The 15,982-nt window shown below is 36.6% G+C and overlaps 1 protein-coding gene across 1 annotated transcript in view; it reads left to right on the top strand.

Annotated features, from left to right (window-relative positions):
- Positions 1–15,982, top strand: part of LOC137010751 (cadherin-22-like) — a 120,274-nt gene that overhangs the window by 83,957 nt on the left and 20,335 nt on the right. Inside the window, exon 9 of the mRNA XM_067373035.1 lies at positions 12,663–12,780. Within this exon, the coding sequence (XP_067229136.1) occupies positions 12,663–12,780 (118 nt within the window). The remainder of the gene's footprint in view (positions 1–12,662; positions 12,781–15,982) is intronic.

The raw sequence follows: 15,982 nt of genomic DNA, 5'->3' as shown, positions 1-15,982 counted from the left end.
TGGTACTATGGTATATTTTTGGGCATATACCATGGTACTATGGTGTATTTTTAGGGCATATACCATGGTACTATGGTATATTTTTGGGCATATACCATGGTACTATGGTGTATTTTTAGGGCATATACCATGGTACTATGGTATATTTTTGGGCATATACCATGGTACTATGGTGTATTTTTAGGGCATATACCATGGTACTATGGTGTATTTTTGGGCATATACCATGGTACTATGGTATATTTTTGGGCATATACCATGGTACTATGGTGTATTTTTGGGCATATACCATGGTACTATGGTATATTTTTGGGCATATACCATGGTACTATGGTGTATTTTTAGGGCATATACCATGGTACTATGGTGTATTTTTGGGCATATACCATGGTACTATGGTATATTTTTGGGCATATACCATGGTACTATGGTGTATTTTTGGGCATATACCATGGTACTATGGTGTATTTTTAGGGCATATACCATGGTACTATGGTGTATTTTTGGGCATATACCATGGTACTATGGTATATTTTTGGGCATATACCATGGTACTATGGTATATTTTTAGGGCATATACCATGGTACTATGGTATATTTTTGGGCATATACCATGGTACTATGGTGTATTTTTAGGGCATATACCATGATACTATGGTGTATTTTTAGGGCATATACCATGGTACTATGGTATATTTTTGGGCATATACCATGGTACTATGGTGTATTTTTAGGGCATATACCATGGTACTATGGTGTATTTTTAGGGCATATACCATGGTACTATGGTATATTTTTAGGGCATATACCATGGTACTATGGTGTATTTTTAGGGCATATACCATGATACTATGGTGTATTTTTAGGGCATATACCATGGTACTATGGTGTATTTTTAGGGCATATACCATGGTACTATGGTGTATTTTTAGGGCATATACCATGGTACTATGGTGTATTTTTAGGGCATATACCATGGTACTATGGTATATTTTTGGGCATATACCATGGTACTATGCTATATTTTTAGGGCATATACCATGGTACTATGGTGTATTTTTAGGGCATATACCATGGTACTATGGTGTATTTTTAGGGCATATACCATGATACTATGGTGTATTTTTAGGGCATATACCATGGTACTATGGTGTATTTTTAGGGCATATACCATGGTACTATGGAGTATTTTTAGGGCATATACCATGGTACTATGCTATATTTTTAGGGCATATACCATGGTACTATGGTGTATTTTTAGGACATTTAATATGGTACTATGGTGTATTTTTAGAGCATGTACCATGGTACTATGGTGTATTTTTAGGGCATATACCATGGTACTATGCTATATTTTTAGGGCATATACCATGGTACTATGGTGTATTTTTAGGGCATATACCATGGTACTATGCTATATTTTTAGGGCATATACCATGGTACTATGGTGTATTTTTAGGGCATATACCATGGTACTATGGTGTATTTTTAGGACATTTAATATGGTACTATGGTGTATTTTTAGAGCATGTACCATGGTACTATGGTGTATTTTTAGGGCATATACCATGATACTATGGTGTATTTTTAGGGCATATACCATGGTACTATGGTGTATTTTTAGGGCATATACCATGGTACTATGGAGTATTTTTAGGGCATATACCATGGTACTATGCTATATTTTTAGGGCATATACCATGGTACTATGGTGTATTTTTAGGACATTTAATATGGTACTATGGTGTATTTTTAGAGCATGTACCATGGTACTATGGTGTATTTTTAGGGCATATACCATGGTACTATGCTATATTTTTAGGGCATATACCATGGTACTATGGTGTATTTTTAGGGCATATACCATGGTACTATGGTATATTTTTAGGGCATATACCATGGTACTATGGTGTATTTTTAGGGCATATACCATGGTACTATGCTATATTTTTAGGGCATATACCATGGTACTATGGTGTATTTTTAGGGCATATACCATGATACTATGGTGTATTTTTAGGGCATATACCATGGTACTATGGTGTATTTTCAGGGCATATACCATGGTACTATGGTGTATTTTTAGGGCATATACCATGGTACTATGCTATATTTTTAGGGCATATACCATGGTACTATGGTGTATTTTTGGGGCATATACCATGGTACTATGGTGTATTTTTAGGGCATATACCATGGTACTATGGTGTATTTTTAGGGCATATACCATGGTACTATGGTGTATTTTTAGGGCATATACCATGGTACTATGGTATATTTTTGGGCATATACCATGGTACTATGGTGTATTTTTAGGGCATATACCATGGTACTATGGTGTATTTTTAGGGCATATACCATGGTACTATGGTGTATTTTTAGGGCATATACCATGGTACTATGGTGTATTTTTGGGCATATACCATGGTACTATGGTGTATTTTTAGGGCATATACCATGGTACTATGGTATATTTTTGGGCATATACCATGGTACTATGGTGTATTTTTAGGGCATATACCATGGTACTATGGTGTATTTTTAGGGCATATACCATGGTACTATGGTGTATTTTTAGGGCATATACCATGGTACTATGCTATATTTTTAGGGCATATACCATGGTACTATGGTGTATTTTTAGGGCATATACCATGGTACTATGGTGTATTTTTAGGGCATATACCATGATACTATGGTGTATTTTTAGGGCATATACCATGGTACTATGGAGTATTTTTAGGGCATATACCATGGTACTATGCTATATTTTTAGGGCATATACCATGGTACTATGGAGTATTTTTAGGGCATATACCATGATACTATGGTGTATTTTTAGGGCATATACCATGGTACTATGGAGTATTTTTAGGGCATATACCATGGTACTATGCTATATTTTTAGGGCATATACCATGGTACTATGGTGTATTTTTAGGGCATATACCATGATACTATGGTGTATTTTTAGGGCATATACCATGGTACTATGGAGTATTTTTAGGGCATATACCATGGTACTATGCTATATTTTTAGGGCATATACCATGGGACTTTGGTGTATTTTTAGGGCATGTACCATGGTACTTCTATGCTATATTTTTAGGGCATAATATATTATACCATGGGACTATGGTGTATTTTTGGGCATATACCATGGTACTATGCTGTACTTTTAGGACATTTAATATGGTACTATGGTGTGTTTTTAGGGCATGTACCATGGTACTTGTATGCTATATTTTTAGGGCATATTCCATGGTACTATGGTGTAATTTTAAGACATGTGCCATGGTACTATGGTGTATTTTTAGGGCATTTAATAAGGTACTATCGTGTATTGTTAGGGCATGTACCATGGTACTATGCTGTATTTTTAGGGCATGTACCATAATATATGTTTAGAGCATGTACAGCTGTATTTTTTATTAAGCAATCTTAACAAAGATGAATAAATTCTGCATTGCTCATTGTTAGTTAATGCATTGGATTATTGTAAACTGTTACCATTTTTTTTCTACCTAAATTCACATTTCTGCCACAATAAGTGATGTGTTTACCCACAATTACCTTAGATGGATTTACAAAAGACACAAATGAACAAAGAGACGTTTGAAGTTCCCTTCTCGAGGTCTCTGATTCACGGCGTGTCCCATTCATGATCTGGTTCATTATCTTACATCATCTACATGCCTGAGCCTTGTTCAGATTGACATGTGAAGCAGTCTGAGCGTGTGGCATTCCACTCGTAACCCTGTGGTATTTGAGCGTGCGGGCCTGATCGGATGAGAAGAGACAGATATCATATAGTGTCGCATGTGCAGGGAAAGGCCGGGTGGAAAGGCAAATACTAAGAACGGCCCGGGGACGAGAGGCCTGTCAACTCCACACAAGACATCAAACGGCAGCGAGCGGCTCTCCGTGACAGATCACAAGGGTCTGGTCCTCCCTCGGGACAGTCCCAGCTAGATGACTAATGTTTGAGGGGAAAAGTACACTCGCGCTCTCATGCACACGCATGCACACGCAGACGGCTGTGGAGATGGATTGGATCCCGCTCATATGGTGACACATACACTGTATAGTGTTCAGTCCACTCCTACAGCCAAGAATGAAAATGTTCCCATCCTCATTTCATTAAAAATACATACAGTAGTGGCCAAAAGTGATGTCCGGAGGTGATATTGGGTTTTAATGACCCTACAAGTTCGATTGAACCATCAAAATATGAGGAAAGCGTTTTATAGATTTTAAATATGAGGGAAGAACAAAACACTAAACTTGGTTTAGGTATTTATCTGACAAAATTATTGATCAATTTCTAACTATTTATCAGTAACTAACAAAACTTTGCCACTTTTAAAAACAAAATACATTTTCAATGTAATATTTAAATAAATCATATTTTAAATTCACATATAAATAGATATACAAACCTGATCCCAAAAATGTTAGGACACTGTACAAAATGTGAATAAAAAAGGAATACAATATTTTTCAATATTTTATATTTTACTCACAATAGAATATAGATAACATATCAAATGTTTAAAATGAGACATTTTGAAATATCATGCCAATTATTGGCTCATTTTGGATTTCATGAGAGCTACACATTTCAAAAAAGTTGAGACAGGTAGCAATAAGAGAACAGAAAAGTTAAATGTACATATAAGGAACAGCTGGAGGACCAATTTGCAACTTATTAGGTCAATTGGCAACATGATTGGGTATAAAAAGAGCCTCTCAGTGTGGCAGTGTCTCTCCGAAGTCAAGATGGGCAGAGGATCACCAATTCCCCCAATGCTGCGGCCAAAAGTTGTGGAGCAATATCAGAAAGGAGTTACTCAGAGAAAAATTGCAAAAAGTTTGAAGTTAACACAATCCACCGTGCCATTCGCCGTTGTCGGCTAAAACTCTATAGGTCAAAAAAGAAGCCATATCTAAACATGATCCAGAAGTGCAGGTGTTTTCTCTGGGCCAAGGCTCATTTAAAATGGACTGTGGCAAAGTGGAAAACTGTTCTGTGGTCAGACGAATCAAAATTTGAAGTTCTTTTCGGAAAACTGGGATGCCATGTCATCCGGACTAAAGAGGACAAGGACAACCCAAGTTGTTATCAGCGCTCAGTTCAGAAGCCTGCATCTCTGATGGTATGGGGTTGCATGAGTGCATGTGGCATGGGCAGCTTACACATCTGGAAAGGCACCATCAATGCTGAAAGGTATATCCAAGTTCTAGACCAACATATGCTCCCATCCAGACGTCGTCTCTTTCAGGGAAGACCTTGCATTTTCCAACATGACAATGCCAGACCACATACTGCATCAATTACAACATCATGGCTGCGTAGAAGAAGGATCCGGGTTCTGAAATGGCCAGCCTGCAGTCCAGATCTTTCACCCATAGAAAACATTTGGCGCATCATAAAGAGGAAGATGCGACAAAGAAGACCTAAGACAGTTGAGCAACTAGAAGCCTGTATTAGACAAGAATGGGACAACATTCCTATTCCTAAACTTGAGCAACTTGTCTCCTTAGTCCCCAGACGTTTGCAGACTGTTATAAAAAGAAGAGGGGATGCCACACAGTGGTAAACATGTCCCAACTTTTTTGAGATGTGTTGGTGCCATGAAATTTAAAATCAACTTATTTTTCCCTTAACATTTTCTCAGTTTAAACATTTGATATGTCATCTATGTTGTATTCTGAATAAAATATTGAAATTTGAAACTTCCACATCATTGCATTCTGTTTTTATTCACAATTTGTACAGTGTCCCAACGTTTTTGGAATCGGGTTTGTATTTGCAGTGTCCTCTGAGGAGGCTGACATATGAAGTGTGAATTGAAGAGTATCTGAAAGGTCAGCTGTGATAATGAGGGATAGTAATGCGTGAAGGAGGCAAATTACACTTATTCTCCTTTTTGCATTTTGGATGGTAGTAAATGGTGCATTGTCATTAAAATATCAATTTTGATTTACTAGTAATGAGAGGAGTCTGTGTGCGGTAAGCCTGTTCTGGCATTTATGTAGTGAATCCACATCAGAGTTGTGTCCATTAGGAAATGGAAGAGTATTTAATTTTTATTGCTTTAGTTAATGTTTTTTTATTTATTTATTTTTTGTTTTTTTATATATATATTTATATATATTTTTTTAGGCTTACCCTCTCTTGCCTCCTCAAAGGAACTGCTGCTGATAATGTTTAATTGTTTGTTTAATTTTAATGTCTATAAATGTAGTTAAGCATAACAATAAAATAATTTTAAATGCAACTTTTATAGGATTTGTATTGCATAGCTCTTTTATTGCATTTTTAGGATGCATTTGTTAATTTTTTACTGAATTGATAATTGATTTAATTTTGTTTTTAAGTGGCACTGAGGGACTCAAATCTTTTTTTTTTTTTTTTTTTTTTTTTTATCACTTTAATGGAATGAATCATGTGAATGAACTGATTCTCTAAAATGAATCAGATTTCCCAACACTAGAAACGAGAGCATGTTTATATGGAAGCTTGTTTCTGCCACTATATAAAAAAAATAAAAAGGTAATTGCACAAATCGCAAATTGTGACATTTAAGCTCGCTATAGTTATAAAGTCAGATTTGCATTATATAAAGTCAGAATTGCATCTGCAGACTTGCATCTTATAAAGTCAATATTGCAACTTAGAATTGTTTATATCTTGCAAGTCTGACGTTATAACATGCAATTGTGAGTTTATATCATGCAATTCTGACTTTATAACTTGCATATCTGAGAAAAATAGTCTGAATCGTGAGATAAAAAATTGCAATTACTTTTTTTTTTTTTTTTCATGGCGGAAACATGTTTGACACTTTTTGATCAGTGATTTTCCATGCTATCATTTATGATGACATGGATTTTTACTGGAAATTATTTTACACTGATTGCACTCATTAAGATCAATTTCTAGCCAATTAAATATTTTGAAGCAGAGCACACAGTAATTAGAGGATTCTTTATTTACACTGTATTTGTCCACGAGTTGTTAAATATTTTATTCATTTCTTTGACTTTGCTTGGCCTGGAAATCACAGCTTAATATTTCCAGGTTTTCCAAGCACTATGTAAACCCAGGTTTAATTATTGCCTCCACTAACTACTTACAATTAGCTACCCTCCTGCTGGTGGATATTTCACGCACATTTAAACTTACGGAATTAAAACTCTTGAACTTCTCTGTTCCATTTCGGAGGTCAACATCCTCCTCCTCTGTGTGAAGGAGGAAGACTTTCGCAGAGGGCCTTTGGTCCTGCAAGACTCTGGAGAATGTGCAAGACTTTTGGGAGACTCTTGGCTTCTCACTTTCCAAGCCTCGTGCAGCTTAAGAGGTCATGAGGGGGCTGTTGGATGGAAATCTAATTAGATGATTTTGCTTGAGGGAGCTGTGTTTGCCACTCAATAAACTCCCACACAGTGGTTCTCTCTTACAATCTTTCCCTCCTTCACATTATTTTTCTCTCCGTCTATCTTTCTCAGAAGTCCCTGTTTCTTTCTCCGTTTTCCCATCCCACCCCTTTCCCTCCAGAAACCCCCTCAGGCATTAATTTTGCCCTCAAAATTGGAAATATCATATATGACCTTTTGTTGTTTCTGTCCTTGGCATCACAATTAACGTTTGTTAAGAAAACAGTGTTCAGTGCATTCATTTATTCTTCTTCATGGAGTTTCTCATTTAACCTTGTTTACTTCATTTTTTTTTTTTTTTTTTTTTTTTTTTACAAGCCCAACAATAGCTCATTAAACAAATGAGGGTCACAAAATAGGAGGAATGGGATTGTTCCAATTAACAACTCTGGTGCCTTAAAGCCAACATGAAGAATTGACCCTGTTTAATTTCTTAAAGGAATAGTTTACCCAAAAATGAAAATGTTGTCATCATTTACTAACCTTCACATTGTTCCAGTGAGTTTCTTTTCTTCTGTTGAACACAAAAGAAGATATTTTGAAGAAAGTTGACGGCAGCCATTGACTATTTTTTTTTTTTTTTACTACTATGGAAGTTAATGTCTGCCGTCAACTGTCTGGTTACTAACAATCTTCTTTTGTGTTTAGCAGAAGAAAGAATCTCCTACAGGTTTGCAGCAACATAAGGGTGAGTAAATGATGAACTATCAGTGAACTATCCCTTTAAAGCATATTCCTGTTAATGTCAATGATTAATCAGCGCGCGATATTCTAAAGAAAAAAAAGAAAAACATTTCTTCAACATATATGTCAAACTTGCACTGCTCTGAAATTGCTTTCCTTTTCAGCTTCCCACTTATTTTTCATCCACCAGACCGTCCTATATTTTTGAATCAATTAATGATGCTTTTTGAAATTATGAGGAAACAAGACGACTCCAGTGACTGTTTCAGCGAGTAATTTGTTACGCTCTCTTAAGTATGAAACCAATTTCTGAATATATGTACAATTAGCCACTTTGCATTTCGATCGTTCAAATGACTACTATAAAGATTAATTAATGTATGTTATATTTATATTCATTTTGTTTTTACCCATCTTGGAAGACATTTAAACTGGATCTTTTTATGATCAAATATCTATCTGATAAAAAATTGTTAAAAAAATTTAAAAAAGTAAAAAATGCATGAATTTTGCATGAATGTAAATATTTTAAATATTAAATATTCTATTTTCTCAGATTCTTAGAAAAGACTCGGTTCCTAAGAGTCACTTGTTCAGTAGTGGTGCATCAGTGAAGTAATATGGTTTAAGAAGTGTTAACACATCCAAACACCATGAAAATAATGAAAGCAACGCTTCCCAGTTCCCAACCTTAAAGTTGTGGGCAGCATTTCATCCACAGCACTAGCTTAATCCGATGCAGTAGATGAGGGATGTTTGGAAGGCACTCAGCGGGAATTCAGCAAAACTTCTCTTTCAAGCTGGGAAGAGACCAATAAACAAACATCTTAAAAATATAACATCTGTTTCGTTTACTCCCCCTCTTCAGTCATGTTGCTGGAGTTTGTGTAACGCTCTTTATGCAGTTTTTCTATACCCCAGAAAAAGTCACTGGAGTACGGCATGTTGATTAAAGGGTCTTAAACGCGACCTGCCATTGCCGTAGCGTATGCATTATCAACTGCAGACAGAAGTGGAGCGTTGCGAATAATGATGGGGAGAATAGGCTAGAGTTTAGTTTAAAGCTGCTGTGGATGGAATCAACATAAACATTATCAGCTGCAAGTACTCCCAGAGTTATATTTGGAGTTTCAACACCTGGAGTTTTACTCTAATATCAAGAAGTCCTGGTCGTTTAATTATGTTCCAAATGAATGTCTATGCTGGTCACAGCTGATTAGTTTTGATGTTGGACCACTATACTTCAATTGTTCATTTGTCCCTCCATGAAAGTTAGTTATTTTATCATTGGCAACACTTTACAATAAGGGTGAAGATGTTGCAGTGGTGAAATGCATTAGCTATCATCGACAACAGAAGTAATGTTATATAGCTTTTACTGTTAAAAAAGGGAATTAATATATGTGGACATTATTTTTAATCAAGATTGATGCATGCTGTAAAAGTGTTTTTCATTCACTTTCATTCAACTTTTTTTTTCTAACTTAAATTCACTGATGTTGTTCAGCTAACATATTATTGTAAGTTTCTATTGATTAAATTAATCTCTTTTTTTCAAAATTTTCAAATTTGTTCAAACTTGTGGATCAAAATTTTGAAGCATCCAGGTTTCTTTGAAGTTAAAAGTGAAAAAAATGTAAAATTATGATATATTGTGTATATATATATATGGATGGATGGATGGATGGATGGATGGATGGATGGATGGATGGATGGATGGATGGATGGATGGATGGATGGATGGATGGATGGATGGATGGATGGATGGATGGATGGATGGATGGGTGGATGGATGGATGGATGGATGGATGGATGTACGGATGGATGGTTGGATGGATGGGTGGATGGATGGATGGATGGATGTACGGATGGATGGATGGATGGATGGATGGATGGATGGATGGATGGATGGATGGGTGGATGGGTGGATGGATGGTTGGATGGATGGGTGGATGGATGGATGGATGGATGGATGGATGGATGGATGGATGGATGGATGGATGGTTGGATGGATGGGTGGATGGATGTACAGATGGATGGATGGATGGATGGATGGATGGATGGATGGATGGATGTCTGGATGGATGGATGGATGTACGGATGGATGGTTGGATGGATGGGTGGATGGATGGATGGATGGATGTACGGATGGATGGATGGATGGATGGATGGATGGATGGATGGATGGATGGATGGATGGATGGATGGGTGGATGGATGGATGGATGGATGGATGGATGGTTGGATGGATGGGTGGATGGATGGATGGATGGTTGGATGGATGGGTGGATGGATGTACAGATGGATGGATGGATGGATGGATGGATGGATGGATGGATGGATGGATGGATGGATGGATGGATGGATGGATTGATGTACGGATGGATGTACGGATGGATGGGTGGATGGATTGCATCTAGACATGACCCAGACTGGACTCCTAAGCATGCAGTAAGTTCACACTGCCACTGTTTTGACAGAAAATACATTTTTAAGATATAGCTGAAGGTTACATGTGTTTAGCACAAAGGAACAAGAAGTAAGATTTCACACAAGGCTTCTTTACCTTAACTTACCCTCGTAATGATTGGCAAGACTGCCTGCAGCTCACAGCCTGCGATAACAGCACTGAGTGCACAGCCGTGAATGAATGTTAACACTGAGGTCTGTTTCTGTGCCAGAATATGTTTCCATGTGAGCGTGACTGACAGTCAGTGGGCTTCAAACCAGCATGAGTAAATGTGCCGTCCAGCTCTAACATTAGATGGATATCAGCACCTCAGGGCAGTAACATACTGTAAATAACATTAAAAGTGTGTACGTTGGTTACCGCAGTGGTAAATAACATCATTATGTGATAGTTTCCCTTCAAATCTGTGATTTTTAAAATGACATGTGGAAGCTGTTATTTATAATTATTAATTTATTATTATATATTTATTTATAGCTTGACGGCAATGCAAATCGCTTTGGATAAACGTATCTGCCAAATGTGTAAAAGTCATGATTTCAAAAATGCAGAATTAAGACTTAAATTTCATAAATTATCATGTGACTTTGTAAGACATGGAATATAGTGCACAAGTGCTTTTTGGAGCCTGAAAGCTATGGTAAGTATGAAAAAATGTTGCACAAAAAATAACATAGCATACAGGTTTGAAATGAAAAATGAGTGAGCGAATAATGACAGAATGTTCAGTTTTAGGTGAAATATTTCTTTAAAATCCCAGTGAATTGTTGGTTTCTCGTCCCCAGGAGCGCTGCACGCTGACTGCGTCCTCGAGGATTGAGGCTTAAAGACAAGCACTTTGCCACTCTCGGAAACTCCAGCTTTAATCATTTTGAAGGGAAAACATCAGTGTTCGTGTGTGGTCTCCTTTGAGTATACTACAAGCATTTGTCCTTGCTTTCACTTTCCGTGTGTGTGTGTGTGTGTGTGTGTGTGTGTGTGTGTGTGTTTCCTTTTCATTTTCCAATCCGAGGAAGCGTGAGTGTTCCTCTCTGACTTCATTTGTACTTTAGGGAGCAGGGAAAGACTTTGCAAAAAGAATTTTAATTTACTTTTTTTTTTTTCCTCTCTCCTCTAATTACACTTTTGGATTTCCTATCACCCTCCCTAAAAATTGACACAAATGCCGTGCGAGCCTTTTGATGACCGTGTAATGAGAAATGAGCAACGAGAGAACATGGGAATTTTAGCGGGATTGTCTGAAGTGCCGCCCACTCCCTCTCTTTCCTGTGCTTCTGTTTCTCCCACCCTCCTAAACGCTTCCATCTGTTGTCTCACAAACCGGCTAATGTAGTAACTGGGCCCGATGCCTCTCACAAGTACACCCACTCTCACTGCGACAACTTCTTCTTCGACTTGCACTTCAGATTTATCACAGAACCTGTAATTCGAAAGCCTAGAAGCCCAGAGATCTCAGTGTAGTTTTAGCAAAATATGACAAAAAGGGCATTTTTGTTGTTACATTTTTTTGGAAGAAAAGATGTCTGCAGCTCCTGCACAGTACATTGTACTTACTATGCAAGCACATAGTAGTTAAGCCCGCGTAATATAAAGTAGGTCCCAAACTTCCCTTCAAATTGCCATAAGCAAGTGCAACATGACTTGTGTTTGCACCGTTTGTGACAACACCAGCTGCATGAACCTGGCGATGTAGATGTGCAGACTTTTGTTTGTCACCGGTATCATCTCAACATGTGGATGTACTCTAGACTAACACAGCATTGGACTTGCCAGAAACAGCAAAGACTGCTGAAACCGCACGGTGTGCAGTGAGTCATCTACATCATGTATATATTGACTTGTCGGCTACTTTTCTGGAGGAGTAGTCGACTAGTAAATATGAGTAGACATGCAATCTCATCTACGTTCCTTCAAGGTGCATCTGTGGGGTTTTATGATCCAGCAGGTGAAAATGCTTCATCTAATCACTTAGTAAAGTAACAACACATGTGATTTGAGGACCATGCATGTACGCTCTTGGACGACGCACACACTGAGGTTTATTAAAATCTCTTTCTGTCTCTCTGCAGCTCATTCACACCATCAGCGTGGTGGACAGGGATGAACCGCAGTCTGGACATCGATTCTACTTCACTCTGGCACCTGAGGCCTCCAACAACCGCCACTTTACGCTATGGGACATCAAGGGTGAGAGACTGGATCTTTACCTTCTTATTATACATTTTGGATGCTTTGGAAAGTTTTCTTTTACATGCATGAATACTGATTTTATCTATTGCATTTACATTAAAGTTTGGAATAATTACTGCAGTCTTCAGTGTCACGTGATCTTTAAGAAATCATGCTGATTTGATGATTATTAATAATGGTCATTATTATCAGTGATGAAAACTGATTTGTCAGGATTTTTTTGATGTCTTTGATGAAATTGTTTATTTGAAATAGAATCTTTTGTAACTTAAATATAAATAGATATCTTTACTGTCACATTCATTCAATTTAATACATCCTTGCTGTTTCAAAGTAATAATTTATTACCCCAAACTTCCACCAAAATATGAAGCAGCACAACTGTTTTCAACATTGATAATAATCATAACTGTTTCTTGAGCAGCAAATCATCATATTAGAATGATTTCTGAAGGGTCATGTGATACTGAAGACTGGAGTAAGGATGCTGAAAATTCTGCTTTGATCAACAAAATAAATTGCATTTTACTATATATTCGTATAGAAAAAAATTCTCAATTTTGACTGTTTTTTTTTATCAAATAAAAGCAGCTTTGGTACATGAGCACAAGAGAACGCTTTTAAAAACATTTAAAAAATCTTAATGAAACCAAACGTTTGATCAGAGGTGTATCTATTATCTATTGCATTTATCTATTCACATTTACAGATAAAATCAGAAAAGGTGCAAGTTAATGCATACATATATATATGTATATGTATATGTATATATATGTTTTTCACATATATACGTATTTCACATATATGAAATTCATAATGTTAAACAAATTTTTTTCAGACATATTTGATATTTTTTTTACTAGTGGGTACAGGACACTATAGTTAATTTATGTAAGTGAGGATAGCCAAATAAAGTAAACTGTGACATATTATACCCAAAAATTATTCATACAGTGGACTATCAGTAATTTTAATAAAAATTTGGAACCAAAGATTATTCAGACACTTTGACCTGACCATGTTTTGCTTAAGTGTTATCTGACATAATTAAGATCATTTTTTTCTGACACAGTTTAACTCTGAGATCTTGTCATATTTTATTACCATTTATGTAAACTATAGTGAATAATGAAATGTTCAAGGTGTCTGAATAAATTTTGGTTTGACTGTATATATATTAGAGATGCACCGATATATCGGCCAATAATCGATAACCGATAAACCGATAAAAAAAGATGATAGTCAGGGCCGATATATCCTGTCAATCAAAAGAGAGCTGGAAAAAGCACTGAATTTGTGATTTGTGTAAAGAAAATGTTAAGAAACCAGTTTGATTTTCACTATAAATAGTAATTATATGAATTAATAACATTCAGAAAGTTAAGAAATATTAATTTAATCTTCAGAATTTAGGTAATGTGTGTTAATATTAATTTGAGTGACGTGATTGTTTATAACTGATACCAGTTACTCTGAAACAAGTTGATGATGGAGTACAGAATATAATTTTTATTTGCATTTCTTTCAAAATATAATGATTAATTATTAATTATAATGAAATTATCATTAATTTAAAAGAAGGTATAAAAGGCAGAACCCACAAACTATCAGTATCGTTATCGGCAGATATCACTCTGGATAATCAGTATCAGCGGAGAAATTTAGTATCGTGCATCTCTAATATATATATATACTGTACTATCTTTGGCTCAGTTATGAGTATTGAAGCAGAATTTTAACTATGGTCCCTGTTGGGTTTTGCACAGACATTTCACCTTTGACTCCTGTGTGGCATGATGACCACAGTCTCCTGCAAAGGAGAAATCAATACGAGTGAAACAGTCTTCCCCTTAATCCTTTCGTGTTGGACAGTCTTGAACCGTCTGTCCATCTTTAGGCGAAACAGAAACATCAGATCTGTTTGTTGAGTCTGACGTTCTGTTAGAAAGGAACTTCAAAAAACCATCCGACCAGTGAGTGAGTTTCTACAAAGCATTTTCACACGATCTTAGAGCAAACTTCCCCAAGTGGACACCTTATCTTTGACTCTGCGCTCATGGATAATCAGATGGATGCAGTTCCTCCAGGCTGTTTCGGTGTATGACACTCCCTTGACAGGACGCTCGGCTATCTCTGACCCGCATGAGGTGTCATAAAAGTACAAGCCAAGTTTTCCGCTCTCCCGAAAAGACCAATATGAGCAGAAAAAAAAACCTTTTGGTGTAAGTCTGACTTGACAAATGCAATCTTTCATGAACGCTCCCGAGAGGTAGGCCGCATTGTCACTTTTATGACATCACCTTCTGTTGTAGCATCTGGTGTTTGTGTTCGGAAACAGAGAATGAGGGGTATTTAATATTTCTGTCCAATTCATATGCATGGGTTTTCTGCTATGTTCTGGGAATTCTTTTGTTTTGATTATTTTGACTTTAAGAATTATTATTTATAGACCCAAAATTGGAGCTAAAGTTGACAAATGTTTAGCAAATAAACATTGAAAATCCTAATTAAATTGCACATAAAATTATAGACAGATAGATAGATAGATAGATAGATAGATAGATAGATAGATAGATAGATAGATAGATAGATAGATAGATAGATAGATAGATAGATAGATAGATAGATAGATAGATAGATAGATAGATAGATAGATAGATAGATAGATAGATAGATAGATAGATAGATAGATAGATAGAGCTCTCAAAATGTATATTTTTCATTTCATTTTTCTCCGTCAGGCCGAGCGGGATTGTGTTATTGCCGGCCTCTTTAGAGATGTGTGTAAGTTGATGTGACGCTTGGGCAAATCCAGACTGATCTGACAGGATGGAAATGTCAGCTGTGGAGAGCCAGGGAAATGTCAGCGGAGCACGTGAGGGTGGCTGAGGGCCGAACAAACACAAACACATACATGCACGCTTGAGCGGAGAGCCCTGCGCGGGACACGCTCTGTGATACGAACACTCACACTGAGACACACAAACGAACTATAGCTGTTAGAAATGCTCTTGTTTACTAAAGCACTGTGAGAATACAAACTGTGCAACTGCGCATTGATATTAAAAGAGTGTATCTCATGAAGAAACCTCCAGGTCATATTTCAACCCAAAGTCAAGAAAACAGACCAGAAGTGTAATTTATGGAAGATAAGATCAAGCACAAACAGTAGTAGAATAAGACAAAATGAGAAATAAAA

The sequence above is a fragment of the Chanodichthys erythropterus genome, chromosome 21 (genome assembly GCF_024489055.1).
Source record: "Chanodichthys erythropterus isolate Z2021 chromosome 21, ASM2448905v1, whole genome shotgun sequence".
Lineage (NCBI taxonomy): Eukaryota > Metazoa > Chordata > Actinopteri > Cypriniformes > Xenocyprididae > Chanodichthys > Chanodichthys erythropterus.
Note: the sequence above shows the minus strand (reverse complement) of the source record. Positions and strands in the feature narration are given on the sequence as shown.